The 20,459-nt window shown below is 45.6% G+C and overlaps 1 protein-coding gene across 3 annotated transcripts in view; it reads left to right on the top strand.

Annotated features, from left to right (window-relative positions):
• The first annotated feature begins 6,199 nt into the window (after positions 1 to 6,199).
• LOC139575026 (synaptotagmin-7-like) overlaps positions 6,200 to 20,459 on the top strand; it is a 117,090-nt gene continuing 102,830 nt past the window's right edge. For all 3 annotated transcript variants that reach the window (XR_011674867.1, XR_011674868.1, XM_071399939.1), the window contains exon 1: positions 6,200 to 6,829. Coding sequence is in view for 1 of the 3 variants with exons in the window: in XM_071399939.1 (XP_071256040.1) it covers positions 6,796 to 6,829 (34 nt within the window). In the remaining 2 variants the exon portion in view is untranslated. The remainder of the gene's footprint in view (positions 6,830 to 20,459) is intronic.

Raw genomic sequence — 20,459 nt, 5'->3', positions numbered from 1 at the left:
ATGTTACACTCGGGCCATATAACACCCAGCACCTTCTAAGATTTATTGCCAATCTAAGAGATTTTATTTGAGAAGCAGGTTCAAGAGCAGCAGGGTCAAGAGCTAAATGAGAATCCCATTCCCACCTATGTGATAGTGTGGGACAATGTCAGTTTCCGCCGAGCTGCTCAGGTAAGGGAATGGTTTAACATCAATGGGCAGTTTATGAACTTGTACCTCCCTCAATACTCGCCTTTCCTGAATCCGGTTGAGGAGTTTTTCTCCTCTTGGAGATGGAAAGTGTAAGATAGACAACCCTACACCAGAGTAAATCTGCTGCAAGCCATGGATTTAGCCTGTGGTTATATAGGTGAGGAATCATGTCAGGGCTGGATACGGCACACAAGAGGCTTCTTCCCCCGTTGCCTCAGGAGGGACAATATTGCTTGTGATGTCGACGAAGTGCTCTGGCCTGACCCTTTGATTTTTGTCCCTTTTAGTATTGTATACTGTAGTACAGTGCATTGTAGGCTGTATACTGTACAATGGACAAATTGTATGGCCCTGAACATTGTGCTTTCCATTTATTAACAGTACTGACTGCTCAATAGATTTTGACTGGTTGCAGGTTCATATCAACAAAGAACAAGAATTACAGTATCACAGAGACAAAGGACAACTTTGTGAGATGCAGGGTACAGAACTGTAAAAATAGGGGTACAAGGAGGAGGAAGAACAAAAAACAAAATTGCAAAGAGCAAAGCAGAGTAGTAATTTCTGATAAATGTTGAGCTACTATGATAGAACATGTTTTCGTTCATCAAAAGACAATGACGGAAAAATATGAATATTTTTTTAGATAAAAAATGTAGAAGTTTTGAACAATGTGTTTTCTATTTTTTCGGTGTATTGTTTACTGACTGCTTGAGAGTGTATATCATTTTGATCACTTTGTTTATGATTTGAGAGCAGTGTTTGATTTTGAACACAGGTGAAACTGTTTTGAGGCGAATGTTTCATTTTGCAAGAGAGTCAGAGGTTATGTAAATAGTGCTTGAAGATGAGGTTTTGTGTTTAATGTTTTCAGAAAAGGTTTCAGAAATTGTGTTTTAGCAATTGAGAAAAAAAGTTATTGAGGTACTCATACACATGTGTAAGCCTCATTAAAGCAACATGTGTCGGTGTTCAACCTTAACATTTGCTCACAATACAACAGGGCAAATTAACCAGAATGACATTTACTCTGATGGGTGGCTTTAAAAAAAAATCTGAAAGCCAGTGTGTTCAGTGTCTCAAGAACTGCAACATTGATGGTTTTTTCATGCTCAACAGTTTCTCTTGTGTCTCAAGAATGGTCCACCACCCAAAGGGCATCTGTCACGACTTCCGCCGAAGTCGGCCCCTCTCCTTGTTCGGCGGTCGACGTCACCGGCTTTCTAGACATCGCCGCTCCATTTTTCATTTATCCATTTGTTTTGTCTTGTTCCCTGCACACCTGGTTTTCATTCCCCAATCACACTACATGTATTTATTCCTAATGTCTTTGTGTGAGATTGTTTCGTGTTACGTATCTATGTTGACTAGCTTTACTGGTATGCGTTTATTCCGTGTTTTATTTCACGAGGTATCTCATTGTGTTTATACAATATTATTGTGACTGTTTGCGCATTTGCACTTTTGCATTGGCTGGAGGTTTCGACGCAGTGGCGTCCGTCTGTTGGTTTCTCCTGCCTTAATAAAGTGTGCGCCCTTGTCTCATGCCTCTCGGGGAGAGCTCTGGGTGGGCAAACGCCGTATGGGGAGAAGGAGATGCGGCGTTGGACCACTTCGAGGAGTTCCCGCTTCCGGGCCGTCTTCGACCATCCACCCGAAGGAAGAGCGGTGGTGGAACGGCTCTTCCATTTGAGGCAGGGGACAAGGAGCGCACAGGAGTTGGCACTGGAATTCCAGACCTTGGCCGCCGGAGCAGGATGGAATGACAGGGCCCTCATCGACCCCTACAGATGCAGCCTGCACGAGGACGTCTGACAGGAGTTGGCCTGCAGGGATGCCACCATCACTGGTGGATTTGTCCATCCGGTTGGATAACCTGCTGGTCACCCGCGGACGTCCAGAGGGGGCTCTGTCGGTTCCATCTTCCAGCACCCCCGCTCCGGTGCCCATGGAGCTGGGAGGGGCTCCGCGTAGGGAGGCTGGAGGAGGGGCCTTCTTCACGTGCACCATCAGTGGCTGCAGAGGGCAAACTGCCGGTCGGTGCCGGGTTGGTCCTTCTGGGAGTCGAGGCAGCAGGCAGGGCACTCTGGCGTCACCCCAGGTGAGTCTGCACCACTCTCATCCAGAGTCCTCTGTTGTCCACCTGTTTGTACCTGTTTGTTTTCCTGAGTTTTCCTCGCATTCCCAGCATAAGGCGCTCGTCGATTCAGGCGCAGCTGGGAGCTTTATCGACAGAGCGTTCGCCCTTAGTTTAGGGATCCCCATTCTTCCTGTGGTTAGACCTTTCCCAGTGCACGCTCTGGATAGTCGACCATTAGGGTCCGGGCTAATCAAGGAAGCCACCATCTCCCTGGCCATGGAGACGCAGGGGGGTCATGAGGAGAGAATCAGTCTCTTCCTCATTGACTCTCCTGCGTTTCCCGTGGTACTAGGCCTTCCCTGGTTGGCTCGTCATAACCCCACCATTTCCTGGCAACTGAGGGCTCTCACGGGGTGGTCGCGAGAGTGCTCTGGGAGGTGTGTAGGGGTTTCCGTTGGTGCTACCACGGTGGAAAGTCCAGACCAGGTCTCCACCAAGGTCTCCACCAAGTCCAGACGCATTCCCCCAGAATATGCCGATTTAGCTCTCGCCTTCTGTAAAAAGATGGCGACTCAATTACCACCCCATCGACGGGGGGATTGTGCGATAAATCTCCTGGTAGACGCTGCACTTCCCAGGAATCACGGGTATCCCCTGTCGCAATAGGAGATGGCGGCTATGGAGACATATGTCGCCGAATCCCTGTGTCAGGGGTACATTCGGTCCTCCACTGCACCCACCTCGAGTTTATTTTTTGTGAAGAAGAAGGATGGAGGTCTGCGCCCGTGCATTGACTATCGAGGTCTCAATCAAATCACGGTGAGGTACAGTTACCCGCTACCTCTTATCGCCACGGCGATTGAGTCAATGCACGGGGCGCGCTTCTTCACTAAACTGGATCTCAGGAGTGCGTACAACCTGGTGCGTATCCGGGAGGGAGACGAGTGGAAGACGGCGTTTAGTACCACCTCAGGGCATTATGAGTACCTCGTCATGCCGCATGGGTTGATGAATGCTCCATCAGTCTTCCAATCCTTTGTAGACGAGATTTTCAGGGACCTGCACGGGCAGGGTGTAGTGGTGTATATCGATGACATTCTGATATACTCCGCTACATGCGCCGAGCATGTGTCCTTGGTGCGCAAGGTACTTGGACGACTGTTGGAGCATGACCTGTACGTCAAGGCTGAGAAATGCCTGTTCTTTCAGCAGGCTGTCTCCTTCCTGGGGAATCGCATTTCCACATCAGGGGTGGGGATGGAGAGTGACCGCATTGCAGCCGTGCGTAATTGGCCGACTCCCACCACGGTAAAGGAGGTGCAGCGATTTTTAGGGTTTGCCAAATACTACTGGAGATTTATCCGGGGTTTTGGCCAGGTGGCTGCTCCCATTACCTCACTGCTGAAGGGGGGTCCTGTACGTCTGCAGTGGTCGGTTGAGGCGGACAGGGCTTTTGGGCCCCTAAGAGCTCTGTTTACCTCGGCTCCCATGTTGGCCCACCCGGATCCCTCTTTGGCGTTCATAGTGGAGGTTGACGCGTCCGAGGCTGGGATAGGAGCCATGCTCTCTCAGCGCTCGGGTACGCCACTGAAGCTCCGCCCCTGTGCTTTCTTCTCGAAGAGGCTCAGCCCGACGGAGCGGAACTATGATGTGGGGGACCGGGAGCTGTTGGCTGTGGTTAAGGCTTTGAAGGCGTGGAGACATTGGCTTGAGGGTGCTAAACACCCTTTCCTCATCTGGACTGACCACCGCAACCTGGAGTACATCCTGGCAGCTAGGAGACTGAATCCTCGTCAGGCAAGGGGGCCATGTTCTTTACCCGTTTTGTGTTTACCCTGTCCTAAAGACCAGGTTCACAGAATGTTAAGGCAGACACACTGTCCCGGCTGTATGACACAGAGGAGCGGCCCATGGATCAGACTCCCATTCTCCCGGCCACCTGCCTGGTAGCGCCGGTCGTGTGGGAGCTGTTGATCTATTGGGCCCACTCATCACCCTCCTCTGGTGTACCAGCCGGTTCTGGCACCGTGGCTTCAGAGTCAAACCGAGGCTCCTGATTGGTGGACGATTGGTTCATGCGAGCGGAGGAGACATGGGAAGCCGCCCATGGTCACCTCCAGCAGGCCGCGCTGCGCCAAAAGACCAGCGCGGACCGTCACCGCAGTGAGGCCGGGTCTGGCTCTCGACCCGAAACCTGCCCCTCCGCCTCCCCTGCCGGAAGCTGGGCCCGCGGTTAGTGGGGCCATTTAAAGTCCAGAGGAGAGTGAACGAGGTATGTTACAGGTTACAACTCCCCCCGATTACCATATTAACCCCTCGTTCCATGTGTCTCTCCTCAGGTCGGTGGTGGCTGGTCCGCTCCAGGAGTCTGAGGTGTGGGAGGGTTCCTCCTCCCCCTCTGGACATTGAGGGGGCCCCGGCGTACTCCGTCCGTTCCATCCTGGATTCGAGGCGTCGGGCGGGGGGCCTTCAGTACCTCGTGGAGTGGGAGGGGTACGGTCCGGAGGAGAAGTGCTGGGTTCCTGTGGCGGATGTGTTGGACCCTGAACTGCTGCGGGAGATTCACCGCCACCGGCTGGATCGCCCTGCGCCTCGCCCTCCGGGTCGTCCCCGAGGCCGGTGTCGGCGTGCTGCTGGAGCCGCGCATCATGACTTCCGCCGAAGTCGTTCCCTCTCCTTGTTCGACGTCACCGGCTTTCTAGCCATCGCCGCTCCATTTTTCATTTATCCATTTGTTTTGTCTTGTTCCCTGCACACCTGGTTTTCATTTCCCAATCACACTACATGTATTTATTCCCACTGTTCCCCCTCATGTCTTTGTGTGAGATTGTTTCGTGTTTCTATGTTGACGCGCTTTACTGGTATGCCTTTATTCCGTGTTTTATTTCACGAGGTATGTTATTGTGTTTATACAATATTATTGTGACAGAAGTGTGCAACTCAATAATGTTAATGTTTTGTATACTCAGTGTCAGTGAGAGAGAGATGCCAGACAGACAACTGAGTTCTGGGACAGAGAAAGCATTATCTTGCAGCCAAAAGGCTCACAATGAGACAGGAAGAGGCACATGGCCAGCATCGCTCCAAGGGCCAGCATATCAACTCCAATCTCATGGAGGTGTCATTGGCTTCTGTTATTATTGAGCACTCAAGGTTAAGGAATGGAAGATGGGTGAGACAAAAGTAGATGCTTATGCATAGACCATCTTGTATGCATGCAACCCAGTCGCTTTAGCACATTTTGTTTAAAACATTTAAAATTAGAGTAAAAATGTTTCTCAATTTTACATGGGCTAGCCTACTTATCAATATCAATTCAATGCGTAATTGATAGCCCACGTCATTAAATATTTGGCATGTGGTCAAATGAAGATGCGTAAATAAGATTAGGCTACACCAAACTTTAATAGGCCTTCATAAAATAACAATTATTGAATGTACTGTTTGCCAGTCGATGTTCTACAACACTAGGGACCGCTGGTGAGCCATGTCAGTCATGTTGCTACGGGTGGACGTGAGCGGTGAGTAAATCAACTTTTCGTATTGGCTATAACAGTCCTATGGCGAATACAGATTGAGTGTTAAAATTAACAGGCTCAAATAATCGAGGATAAACCAACGTTAATCACACAAAAAAATGTTAAGGTTGTAGGCTACAGCATGTGCCCGCGAGAAAAGGCAACCGTTTCTCACCCACGACCCCCAATAAATGTTCCACATGCAGTTGAGAGTCACTGACAACCTGTCGCCCATAGACTACCAACCAGACCAGGCTGAGACTACACATCTACAGACACCTATTCGCACATTTCCAGTTTGGTTAATTATGAGGCCACAAAGGCGCACACATTTCCAGGTCTCTTTTTGTGGTGAATCAATCCCTCTCTCGCCCCCTCTATATGTATTAGCCATCTGAGACGGTTTCTGGAATTCTCAAAGGACATGCTTATGAAATGAAGGGATTATAATGATAATAGTGATTGAGGTGAGGATAAGGATGGTGATATAATGGTGTTTGTAGACTAACATCTAACTTGGTCGAACGAGGAGCGTACAATTTGGTGACGATTAAGTCCCTTAAAAAAATAGGCAACATTAAAGTGTACGGTTCCATCAACTGGCGGGAACCATAGCCCGAACACGGATTTTGACTCCAGCTCGAGTACTTTGCACGGACTGCTTTCACGTCACCCCGCCCGTCTGCCGTCTGCCCGTCTCCTCCCTGCAATCTTATTGCGACCATCCCCTTTTGAGCGCATCTGAACTGGAGAGAGAGAGAGAGAAAAAAGGAGAGAGCGAGAGAGATACTAAATAGATTCAGGCACCAACATTACCTACCTGCTCGAGCGAAATACTGGGAGGACGCTCAAATACGCGCGCGTCCACGCGCACTCGCTGAGTAGCAAGACAATATAAGGCAAGAAATAAAAAGCAACATTGGAATTGTTTTGTTTTCAACACGAAGGCTATTCCTTAAAAATTAAAATAGAAGAATACAGATTTACTGAAAAAAAGCAACAGCCATGCATCTAAACAGAGAAGAAGGGAACAGCAAAGGTGAGATAAAGACCTCAATTTATATTTTCCATGCCAGACTGTCTGTCTCCCTTTTAGGCTAGTTTGTTTGAGGCTCTTGTGTTGGTTCAAAAACGCCCTTGAGTATGATTTGTTGGTCTCAAGTAATGATGCTGGGAGTCATCGCCACAACACAAGCAGCATGTTATTGCTGATTTTACTAGTGTCATCTCTATCAGCATGCATAGCCCATGATGTTGTTTACTCGTAACATTCCTTGTCATGTGCCTGGATGACATTCAACAGCTACATCATCGTTCATAGACCGCACCAAAGGCAATTGTGTAGATGGAATGACTACAATTAGGCTGGCAGCATGGAAACTCGGGTGTAAGATAAAGATGCTTGTGCACTTGTTGTTCTCTCAGTATTGTTAACATTAGCCTACATGCCCGAGTGTCACCGGTTTTCACGTCAGGTTAACTGAGCGGCAAAGCACACAAGGTCATCTCATCTCCTGTCATGTCCACGGGTGTTTGTGCCCCTGTCTGAGAGAAAGAGGTAGAGAAGAGCATATTGTGTGGGTGGGTGGGGGCGGCACCTATTTAAGAAATGTATCCCACGTGCATCGGGGGCGTGACAGGTGACATGGAGAAGTAGTGGCCCTCTTCCCGCCCCAAATTGTCACCCCTGGTGGCCAGCAGTAGGCTACACATCTTCACAGCAAACACCTGCTGCTCAGGGAGAGAAATGTGTGAACTGAATGATCCTCTGTGAAGACTGTCAGTGAAACGTGAAATGGCTGAAAACAGCTTTATTCACTCATGGCCTCATTATGGTAGTGAAAAATGCATTTCCAATAAATCACCCAGTTCCAATAAATATTATTGGCTATAGTCTGAATATATAAGAAGGCCTAGTTCTATAAACATTGTGTCCCTTTGAACATCCCTTTTGTGACAGATCACTTGCAAAATAGGCCTATAAATTGAGGGTCATTTGTTGAGAGGACGGTGTCTGGAACAAGTGGGTTTCTGAACACTGTACTCTATAAAATGACCTAAATCTATCCACATAATATAGCAAAAGCAAATTGCAAACTTTCATGAACACAGAAAATGTGAGATTTGTTCATTTTCCATCATCCATTCTAGAATTACTGGCTTATTTACTTTTTCACCAAGATTTGCGTCTTCCAAAAAGTTCCTACACTACATGTATGTGGACACCTGTTCGTCAAACATGTCATTCCAAAGTCATGGGAATTAATCTGGATTTGGTCACCCCCCTTTGCTGCCATAACAGCCTTCACTCTTCTGGGAAGGCTTTCCACTAGATGTTGGAACATTGCTGTAGGAACTTGCTTCCATTCAGACACAAGAGCATTAGTGAGGTCGGCACTGATGTTGGGCGATTAGGCCTGGCTCGCAGTCTGCGTTCCAATTCATCCCGAAGGTGTTCGATGGGGATGAGGTCAGCGCTCTGGGCAGGCCAGTCAAGTTCTTCCACACCGATCTCGACAAACCATTTCTGTATGGACCTCGCTTTGTGACGGGGGCATTTTCATTCTGAAACAGGAAAGGTCCTTCTCCAAACTGTTGCCACAAAGTTGAAAGCACAGAATCATCTAGAATGTCATTGTATGTTGTAGCGTTAAGATTTCCCTTCACTGAAACTAAGGTGCCTAGCCCGAACCATGAAAAACAGTCCCAGACCATTATTCCTCCTCCACCAAACTTTACAGTTGGCACTATGCATTGGGGCAGGTAGCATTCTCCTGGCATCCGCCAAACCCAGATTTGTCCGTCGGAGTGCCAGATGGTGAAGCGTGATTCATTACTTCAGAGAATGCATTTCCACTGCTCCCGAGAGAGAGCTTTACACCAGCCGACGCTTGGCATTGCGCATGGTGATCTTAGACTTGTGTGCAGCTGCTCGGCCATGGAAACCCATTTCATGAAGCTCCCGATAAACAGCCTTGTGCTGAGGTTGCTTCCAGAGGCAGTTTGGAACTCGGTAGTGAGTGTTGTAACTGAGGACAGACAATTTTTATGCGCTACGCGCTTCAGCACTCGGCGGTCCTGTTCTGTGAGCTTGTGTGGTCTACCACTTCGGAGCTGAGCCATTGTTGCTCCTAGACTTTCACAATAACAGCACTTACAGTTGACCGGGGCAGCTCTAGCATGGCAGAAATTTGACGAACTGACTTGTTGGAAAGGTGTCATCCTTTATTACGGGCCATTCTACTGCCAATGTTTGTCTATGGAGATTGCATGGTGTGTGCTTGATTTTATACACCTGTCAGCAACGGGTGTGGCTTAAATAGCCGAATCCACTAACTTGAAGGGGTGTCCCCATACTTTTGGCCGTGTAGTGTATTATAGTTGCTCTGTGAAACAAGAATGATAGCTTTCAGAGGCATCATGCTCAGATTTGTCCTGTTTTTAAATGTTTCAGATGTTAAATTAATTATTACACTTAATTTTTAAGCCCATGTGTTATCATAATTATTTATAAAAGGATGTCAGCGGGATTTAGATTATTATTTTTTTACACCTTTTTCTCCCCAATTTCGTGGTATCTATCCAATTGGTAGTTACAGTCTTGTCCCATCGCTGCAACTCCCGTATGGACGAGAGAGGCGAAGGACGAGAGCCGTACGTCCTCCAAAACACAAACCAGCCAAGCCGAACTGTCCGTTTAACCCGGAAGCCAGCCGCACCAATGTGTTGGAGGAAACACCATACACCTGGTGACCGTGTCAGCGTGCATTGCGCCCAGCCCGCCACAGGAGTCGCTAGAGTGCAATGGGACAAGGACATCCCTGCCGGCCAAACCCTTCCCTAACCCGGACGAAGCTGGGCCAATTGTGCGCCGCCCCATGGGTCTCCCGGTCGCGGCCGGCTGCAACAGAGCCTGGACTAGAACCAGGATCTCTAGTGGCACATTGCCTTAGACCACTACGCCACTCGAGAGGCCCTATGTCAGCGGGATTTTGCGGAGGGGGCACAATGACTGGACCAGGGAAAGAGTACCCCCCCACTTTGACTCTATATTTCAGAGTTTTCAGAACTCTCCAGCAACTTTTATTGGTAAAGAGGCTAGTGTTCAGCTACTTTTCAGACTGCCTTTGGGGAGTTTTGACATCAAGGATTTCTATGGTTTCGTAGCATTTACCAACTTTTCCCGCTAAAATTCTGCCGCAAACTAAAGTGGGAGAAGCTGTCTGTGCAACAGAAGTCACCGCAACATACAGGCGGAGAAGCACAAGGAAAGGGGGTGTGCGGCAGGAGAGTGGGCAAAAATGCTATGTCAGGGACCTCAGTTGTGCTCCAGCAAAGCAAATTGGTGCTGAGACGTCGTAACGGCAAAGGCAAAACGTAATCTAGCCACTTCTAGCAACAAGTCAATGAGCCAATAGCGATTCTCACTGAAAAATTGTTGAGAACATTTTTGATTTAAAATAAAATCAAATGTTATTGGTCACACACATGGTTAGCAGATGTTATTGCAAGTGTAGCGAAATGCTTGTGCTTCTAGTTCCGACAGTGCAGCAATATCTATCAAGTAATATCTAACAATTCTAAAACAAATACCTAATCACACAAATCAAAGTAAGGAATGGAATAAGAATATGTAAATATATGGATGAACAATGACAGAGCGGCATATTGACTTTGTTGTCCTTAAGCCATTTTGCCACAACTTTGGAAGTATGCTTTGGGTCATTGTCCATTTGGAAGAACCATTTGCGACCAAGCTTTATAGAATACAGTATATACAGTTGAAAATTATGAGGATATATTTAACTTTCTGGCTGATGTCTTGAGATGTTGCTTTAATATATTCTCATAATTTTCCTCCCTCATGATGTCATCTATTTTGTGAAGTGCACCTGTCCCTGTGCACCCCCACAACATGATGCTGCCACCCCCGTGCTTCACGGTTGGGATGGTGTTCTTCGGCTTGCAAGCCTCCCCTTTTTCCTCCAAACAAAACAATGGTCATTATGGCCAAACAGTTATTTTTCTGTTTCATCAGACCAGAGGAAATTTCTCAAAATTACCATCTTTGTCCCCATGTGCAGTTGCAAAACGTAGTCTGGCTTTTTTATGGTGGTTTTGGAGCAGTGGCTTCTTCCTTGCTGAGCGGCCTTTCAGGTTATGTCGATATAGGACTCGTTTTACTGGGGATATAGATATTTTTGTACCTGTTTCCTCCAGCATCTTCACAAGGTCCTTTACTGTTCTGGGATTGATTTGCACTTTTTGCAACAAAGTATGTTCATCTCTAGGAGACAGAAGGCGTCTCCTTCCTGAGCGGTATGACGGCTGCGTGGTCCCATGGTGTTTATACTATTGTTTGTACAGATGAACGTGGTACCTTCAGGCATTTGGAAATTGCTCCCAAGGATGAACCAGACTTGTGGAGGTCTACAATTTTTTTTCTGAGGTCTTGGCTGATTTCCTTTGATTTTCCCATGTGGTCAAGCAAAGAGGCACTGAGTTTGAAGGTAGGCCTTGAAATAGATCTACAGTTACACCTCCGATTGACTCAAATGCTGTCATGGCTTTAGAAGCTTCTGATAGGCTAATTGACATAATTTATCAGAAGCTTCTAAAGCCATGACATCATTTTCTGGAATTTTCCAAGCTGTTTAAAGGCACAGTCAACTTAGTGTATGTAAACTTCTGACCCACTGGAATTGTGATACAGTGAATTATAAGTGAAATAATCTATCTGTAAACAATTGTTGGAAAAATTACTTGTGTCATGCACAAAGTAGATGTCCTAACCAACTTGCCAAAACTATAGTTTGTTAACAAGACATTTGTGGAGTGGTTGAAAAACAAGTTTTAATTACTCCAACCTGAGTGTATGTAAACTTCCGACTTCAACTGTATGAGATGAGTAATGCAAGATATGTAAACATTATTTTAGTTGCGGGTGATGGGCAGCATTCACAGGAGGTATGTTGGTAAAGGAATTTAATCAAGCTATGTAGCCTATTGATACCTCCTCAATGAATAAATAAAGCTAAAATCTTTGTAACACAAGCCACCTAGCCATTGTATGACATTGGCTTTACCTAGCCAGCTAGATAGGTTCCGAATCTCCCAACATCATAACTATCTATCAAGCCATTTCTATATGTACTGAATAAAACTCACATTCCTTTCAATCTTTTACCCAGATTTTAGCAGAGTGGCAGAGAAGCATATGTGACCTACCGCCTTGATTCGGTCTTATGTAGCAAAATTTGAAATTGAGTTTTTTACATTGGATAAAAGCAAAGACCGAGCTACAAAATGGTATATCACACACTGAATTTTAGGAACAATGGGAAAGTAATTCTGCTTTGAAAGTTGATAAACTTGTAACCTCACTTTTGAGAAAATTCGCTTTGAATGTTTTGGTACCTACTGAAGAGCTCTCCATTGTGTTAAGTCACTCTGGTTCACACTGACCGTGTGCAATGCCATACGAATCATCAGATATTTCTCCCTCTGTCACGGATGCCATGGTTGCCCTTAGTTTGAAGATATAATCCGGAGACAGGTGTTCTTTTTTCGACTCCCTCTGCATTTGCAATCAAACACCAGAATTCTATTAATCTCCTTATCATACTCTGCTTCTACCAGACATTCCACTGATTTCAAAACTCGGTCAACTTCTTCCGTGACAACAACAGTTGATCGCTGTTTATTCCTCATCACTGTCATCAGAAGACTCTACAATGTCTTCAATGAAAATGTTTTTACCTAAATCAGGGATTTCCTCATCTGATTCATTTTCAGAGTCAGAGAGAATCAGCATGGCACGATCGTCCTCCAGAAAGTAGTCCATCACAACTTCTTCCCACTGACCTTTGTCGATAGCGCCTGATTAAATTCAGGGCAGCAATGTTATTGAGAGCGCTAGAAACATATTTGCAGTTCTCCATGGCTAATGCTATATCTTTAAAAAAACTGCAGTAGGAAGGATTATCTAAGCATAACGAGCAGCTCATTTTATAGAAATTAGATGCTACATCGCAGACCAATCTGAAACTCATCTCTCGGCATGTTCAGCCCACTCGTTATCCCAGCCAATCATGGCTAGCGGGAAGGTTCCTGGCTTTTTCTGTGGCTAAACCAATTAAGCTTGTAATTTTAACAACTTTATTCATATTTACAGATGGCATACAAGTTTGTTATTAAGGCACATGAAAGTTAAAATGTTCCAGAAGGCATTTCTGCCAAAAAACATATTTTTATAAAAAATAACGTTCAAATGACTCTCCTGTGAAGTCGTGACTTGCAACATACGCCTAGTTTCCTGAAACAAGTCACATATTACATTTCTTTAAAAAAAAGAACCACCAGTCAGGAGGTATGCTTAGATATGCAAAAAAAATACTTGGTTAAAATGTAATCATGATATTAGTGTATGAATTATGATATGTGCCTGTATCCCGTGTACTGTGTTGTAATTTTTATGTCCTAGGCATGTTAGTGCAGTATATTGAGATGTGTGATTTACAACAGTAAAAATGACACCCTCATTAAAATGACAGTTGAACAGGTAAAGAGGTATGCTAGATAACCTATGCAGAAAAATATACATATTTTTTTATTTAGAAGTAGGCATAATGATTAAGACTCAGACTGTGTGACAAAGCTTTGTCAGGTGTTTGAAATACTTCGTGCCCCTGGCAGTTTTGGGCAGAATCTCACTATTTTATTACAGTGATAAGTGTAGGCAGCTTTTCCTCTCCTCACAAGGCCACTGGCACTGCAGTGGATGTGTGAAAATACACATAGTCAGGGAATGCTCTGTCTCCCTTTCCCTGTCTCGGGTGGGGCGAAAGGTCTATATTAGACAAGTGTTTTACTGGCATGTTTCATGGATGGTTGTTAGCATAATTCATGTTTGCCTATAGATGTATCATAATATATTTTCTAATCGTGTGATTCTATCTATAACAAGTGGGGGAAAGAACAACATGACACAGGTAGGCCTGAATAGCATGAACAGTCAAATAATCTTTTTTTAAGTTGATTCATTTTAGCACAATTCTGTCAAATTGCACCACACACTGGATGGCCGATATGACAGTTAGATTGTGTGTTTATTGCACAGCAATCCTTTCCAATACAGATGTCTGTCCCTCCGTTATTAGTAAATCACATACAGTACATACAAAATGTTGGCCTTCACAGAAGACTACAAGGCTATGGAATCCAGAATGTCCAGCATGTCTTAATTCCACTCTGGAATGGTTTCTATCAATCCATGTCCCAGCAGGGAATCTATTTCCCATCAGGAATGGTTCCCTGACAGGCAGCCTGTGCTGTGCTGTGCTGTGCTGTGCTGTGCTGTGCTGTGCTGTGCTGTGGGGGGATCCCTGCAGTGGCAGGTGATCTGACATCGGCACACACTGGAGCTATTGACTCTGGTTAATCTCAGCCCTAGGTAAAGATTAGACCACATCTGAGCCCTAACTCGCTTATCAGACAACAGCAATAACTACATGTAGTCTGGAATTCTTCAACCGCCACAACCAATGGCCTTTCCGTGGAAAAGCAGTTTTAGGGGGTTGTAGGTTTTGATCAGTGGGGTTAGGTGGAAGCTCAACACGGTGATAAATATTTTCTTATGAAATTCCTACCATTATTTATAGAGGTCACAAAGCCACGGAAAAAAGTATAGAAGGTTTCTCAGTGATTTCAGAATCTTGAGCCTGCTTGCGGCCAAAATCCAAACATACCATTAATAAAGCTATGATAAATGTCATATTCATGGTATACAGTTGAAGTCGGAAGTTTACATACACCTTAGCCAAATACATTTAAACTCAGTTTTTCACAAAACCTGACATTTAATCCTAGAAAAAATCCCCTGTCTTAGGTCAGTTAGGATCACCACTTTATTTTAAGAATGTGAAATGTCATAATAGTAGAGAGAATGATTTATTTCAGCTTTTATTTCTTTCATCACATTCCCAGTGGGTCAGAAGTTTACATACACTCAATTAGTATTTGGTAGCATTGCCTTTAAATTGTTTAACTTGGGTCAAATGTTTTGGGTAGCCTTCCACAAGCTTCCCCAATAAGTTGGGTGAATTTTGGCCCATTCCATCTGACAGAGCTGGTGTAACTGAGTCATGTTTGTAGGCCTCCTTGCTCGCACATGCTTTTTTCAGTTCTGCCCACACATTTTCTATAGGATTGAGGTCAGGGCTTTGTGATGGCCACTCCAATACCTTGACTTTGTTGTGCTAAAGCCATTTTTCTACAACTTTGGAAGTATGCTTTGGGTCATTGTCCATTTGGAAGACCCATTTGCAACCAAGCTTTAACTTCCTGACTGATGTCTTGAGATGTTGCTTCAATATATACACATACTTTTCCTGCATCATGATGCCATCTATTTTGTGAAGAGCACTAGTCCCTCCTGCAGCAAAGCACCCCCACACCATGATGCTGCCACCCCCGTGCTTCACGGTTGGGATGTTGTTCTTCGGCTTGCAAGCCTCCCCCTTTTTCCTCCAAACATAGCGATGGTCATTAAGGCCAAACAGTTCTATTTTTGTTTCATCAGACCAGAGGACATTTCTCTAAAAAGTATGATCTTTGTCCCCATGTGCAGTTGCAAACCATAGTCTGGCTTTTTTATGGCGGTTTTGGAGCAGTGGCTTCTTCCTTGCTGAGCGGCCTGCAGGTTAGGTCGATATAGGACTCGTTTTACTGTGGATATAGATATTATTGTACCTGTTTCCTCCAGCATCTTCACAAGGTCCTTTACTGTTGTTCTGGGATTGATTTGCACTTTTCGCACCAAAGTATGTTCATCTCTAGGAGACAGAACGCATCTCCTTCCTGAGCGTTATGACGGCTGCATGGTCCCATGGTGTTTATACTATTCTTTGTACAGATGAACGTGGTACCTTCAGGCATTTGGAAATTGCTCCCAAGGATGAACCAGACTTGTGGAGGACTACAATTTTTTTTCTGAGGTCTTGGCTGATTTCTTTTGATCTTCCCATGATGTCAAGCAAAGAGGCACTGAGTTTGAAGGTAGGCCTTGAAATACATCCACAGGTACACCTCCAATTGACTCAAATGATGTCAATTAGCCTATCAGAAGCTTCTAAAGCCATGACCACATTTTCTGAATTTTCCAAGCTGTTTAAAGGCACAGTCAACTTAGTGTATGTAAACTTCTGACCCACTGGAATTGTGATACAGTGAAATAATCTGTCTGTGAACTATTTTTGGAAAAATTACTTGTGTCATGCACAAAGTAGATGTCCTAACCGACTTGCCAAAACTATAAATTTGTGGAGTGGTTGAAAAACTAGTTTTAATGACTCCAACATAAGTGTATGTAAACTTCCGACTTCAACTGTATGTAAAATGTTATCTAATGGATGGAGGGTTTATCACCTTTATCCATCCTGTTTATTAGTATTCCTGCAGGGTGGCTCTGTCATAGCAGAGCAATAATCCAAACACTGGAAGAAGGTCAGAGGTATTGTGTTAGATGTCAGGACGTTTATCTAACGTGTTCAGGTCTCCCATGTTAGATAAGTTAGATCAGGGGTAATACTTATTCACTGGAAAACAAACTGCCACTCCTCTCAAAGCATTGTGGTCATTATGCATATACAATACATTAATTATCAGCTTAGATCTAGCTACGTTCACAAAGTCTGTGTGTTTTTGGACATGGACTACTCACATAACCGCCTGTACTGCAGATACACTCCATGCCCTTTTTATGACCTTTACCTGATGTGTTCTAGTGTGGATGGAATCTGTGATAGCTTGGCTGCAGGGTGTCTGTAATGTGTCTCAGTGCGGGCTGGATCGTTGATAGTGGAGGACAGTGAAATGGTTTCACTCTACTGTGTCTTTAGTGATCTGGGAGTTTGCCATGGCATCGCTCTAGTTCTATCATCCCTTCTGTGGATAAGAGATGTGCTGGGAGATTGTAGCACCATGACTCTGTCAGGGCCAGACACAGAGGAGAGACGGTGAGGGAGGGAGACAGTAGGTATGGAGGGAGGGAGACATTAGGGAAGGAGGGAGGGAGACATTAGGGAAGGAGGGAGGGAGACAGTAGGCATGGAGGGAGGGAGACAGTAGGGAAGGATGGAGGGAGGGGACAAATGGGGAGATGGATGCACACATTGGTCAGTCATGCTGAGGAGCTTTTTCCATCCCAGGAGTTTGTAAACGTCTGAGGTAATTGCCTATTAATACCAGTATCCAGATCCATTGTCAAATGTCTTGTTAATATTACATTTCTTAAAAGAAGAAATAATGAGCTCCAATCATCTGGCTTATCAGTGTTTTATATGAGGAGAGGGAGGAGGAGCTGAAAAGAGGGAGAGGAGAGAGAGAGAGATGGAGGGAGGAAAAAGCAGCTATTAGTCAGGTGCTGGCAATAATAGCCATCTGAAATGAATGTATTTTTATCCAGTGGTAGTATAACCCTGGTGTGTAATGGGGGGAAGGCACAGAGATCAGTTCCTCTCACTATCATACAGACTCAGGGAGTACAGAGACTGGAAGGCAGGATTGGAGAAGATGTGGTTCTGTTTGTTTTTACACAAAAGGCAAAGATGAGACAGAAAGACGGGAAATCAGACTGGTAAATAGATAAAGAAAGTGAGACTTGTGATACTAGGGCAATATGATTTGAGAGAGACAGAAAGTGAGAAAAGCATGGATGGGAAGCAGGGCATAGAATGGTGTTTTGCCTGGGTCAGACATTGTCCCACACAGCCTCAGTAAACCGTGACATTGATTAACCAAGATGGAGCCTGACTTGGATTGAAGGGAATTTAGATTCAGGAGGGAAGGAGAGGTATGCGTGTGTGTTCGTGTGTGCGTGTAAGTGGGTGCATTAGGATGGGCGTATGCTTACACACGTGTGTCTCTACTATTACATAACAGTCTCTGGTTCACTAGAGACGGTGGTGTCTCTACTGTTACATAACAGTCTCTGGTTCACTAGAGACGGTGGTGTCTCTACTGTTACATAACACTCTCTGGTTCACTAGAGACGGTGGTGTCTCTACTGTTACATAACACTCTCTGGTTCACTAGAGATGGTGGTGTCTCTACTGTTACATAACACTCTCTGGTTCACTAGAGACGGTGGTGTCTCTACTGTTACATAACACTCTCTGGTTCACTAGAGACGGTGGTGTCTCTACTGTTACATAACACTCTCTGGTTCACTAGAGACGGTGGTGTCTCATGAATACATGAATCTTACATGAATCCAAGATGGCGTAGCAGTCGGACGTGTCTTTGTATTGTCCTGTCCCGTGTAAATAGTCTTCGTATTTTTCGTATACATTTCGTATATATTTTAATTTCACTTTCCATCTAGGAACTGAATATACATTCCTACATTCCGCCTCACCCAATGTGGTACGGACCTGCTATTTTTTTATACTTTAGAACCGTAACCCCAATCAGAAGCTAGCCAGATAACTAGCTACTAGCTAGTAGTCAGTTAGCCACTGCTGCGGTCTTCACCCTCAACTCGGACACAGCCAGCTTCAATACCGGGCCAATACCTGCCAGTCTGCAAGCGCGATATCAACCCAGAGCATATAGGACTGCTTTTTCTCTACCACATCACCGGATTCCTGACGCAAGCTCTGGACAATTACACCGTATCATCACAGCTAGCTAGCTGCAACCGAGTGGCTACTACTGGCTAACACCTCTGTCCCGAAGCAAGCACCAGTTAGCCTTGAGCTAGCCTCGAGCTAGGCCCATCTGCCGGCTAGCTGAAGAGGTCTACCAGCGAATTCTTGGGCTACAATACCAGCTACAAGCTAATTTAGCCATTTTTTTGCCGCTGCTAGTAGCTTTTACCTTCTGCACAGACACCAGCCCTGTTATTAGCCTGGATATTACTCACCAATTTACCAGCATCGGACTGTCTCTCGACAACAACGGCGGATTCCTGCCGTAATCCCTGAGCCACTACTTCTGATCCTCACAGCTAGCTTGTAGCTAGCGCAGCTAGCGCCACTGCCACGAAGCTAGCACCAGTTAGCAAACACAATTCTACAATTCACAACCTCTCTTTCGCCATCGCCATCTGGCTTGGATTCTCTGTCGACACGACCACGTCTGAGCAGACCCCCTCCGTCTGAGCAGACCACCCCCCGGGCTACTAACTTTAAACGCCGCGTGCTAGCTTAGTGGAGGCCTCCCTGCTCCATCTACGGCTGCCCCCTGGACACTATGATCACTTGGCTACATAGCTGATGCATGCTTGACTGTCCATTAATTCACGGTACTCCATTCTGTTTATTTGTGTTTTATCTGTCGGCTCTGTGCTTTAACTCAGGATCTGTGTGTAGTTAATCCGACCCTCTCTGCCTAGTCGTCGCCATTTTTACCTGTTGTTGCTGTGTTAGACTAGCACCCTGTTATTGCTGCTGTTATCTTACCTGTTGTTTTAGCTAGCTCTCCCAATCAAGACCTGCAATCACTTTATGCCTTATTGTATGTCTCTCTCAAATATCAATATGCCTTGCATACTGTTGTTCAGGCTACTTATCATTATCATTGTTTTGGTTTGCAATGGACCCCGTAGTTCCACTCTCCGTACCTCTGATACCTCCTTGGTCCCACCCCCCACACATGCGGTGACCTCACCCATTGAGACCAGCATGTCCAGAGATACAACCTCTCTTATCATCACCCAGTGCCTGGGCTTGCCTCCGCTGTACCCACGCCCCACCATACCCCTGTCTGCACATTATGCCCAGAATCTATTCTACCACGCCCATAAATCTGCTCCTTTTATTCTTTGTCCCCAACGCTCTAGGCGACCAGTTTTGATAGCCTTTAGCCGCACCCTCATCCTACTACTCCTCTGTTCCTCGGGTGATGTGGAGGTAAACCCAGGCCCTGCATGTCCCCAGTCACCCTCATTTGTTGACTTCTGTGATCGAAAAAGCCTTGGCCTCATGCATGTCAACATCAGAAGCCTCCTCCCTAAGTTTGCCTTGCTCACCGCTTTAGCACACTCTGCCAACCCTGATGTCCTTGCCGTGTCCGAATCCTGGCTTAGGAAGGCCACCAAAAATTCTGAGATTTCCATACCCAACTATAACACTTTCCGTCAAGATAGAACTGCCAAAGGGGGAGGAGTTGCAATCTACTGCAGAGATAGCCTGCAAAGTTCTGTCATACTTTCCAGGTCTATGCCCAAACAGTTCGAACTTCTAATTTTAAAAATTAATCTCTCCAGAAATAAGTCTCTCACTGTTGCCGCCTGCTACCGACCCCCCTCAGCTCCCAGCTGTGCCCTGGACACCATCTGTGAATTGATCGCTCCCCATCTAGCTTCAGAGTTTGTTCTGTTAGGTGACCTAAACTGGGATATGCTTAACACCCCGGCAGTCCTACAATCCAAGCTTGATGCCCTCAATCTCACACAAATCATCAAGGAACCCACCAGGTACAACCCTAAATCCGTAAACATGGGCACCCTAATAGACATTATCCTGACCAACCTGCCCTCCAAATACACCTCTGCTGTCTTCAATCAAGATCTCAGCGATCACTGCCTCATTGCCTGTATCCGCCACGGGTCCGCGGTCAAACGACCACCCCTCATCACTGTCAAACGCTCCCTAAAACACTTCTGCGAG

This window comes from Salvelinus alpinus, chromosome 5 (genome assembly GCF_045679555.1).
Source record: "Salvelinus alpinus chromosome 5, SLU_Salpinus.1, whole genome shotgun sequence".
In the NCBI taxonomy this organism is placed as follows: Eukaryota; Metazoa; Chordata; class Actinopteri; order Salmoniformes; family Salmonidae; genus Salvelinus; species Salvelinus alpinus.
Note: the sequence above shows the minus strand (reverse complement) of the source record. Positions and strands in the feature narration are given on the sequence as shown.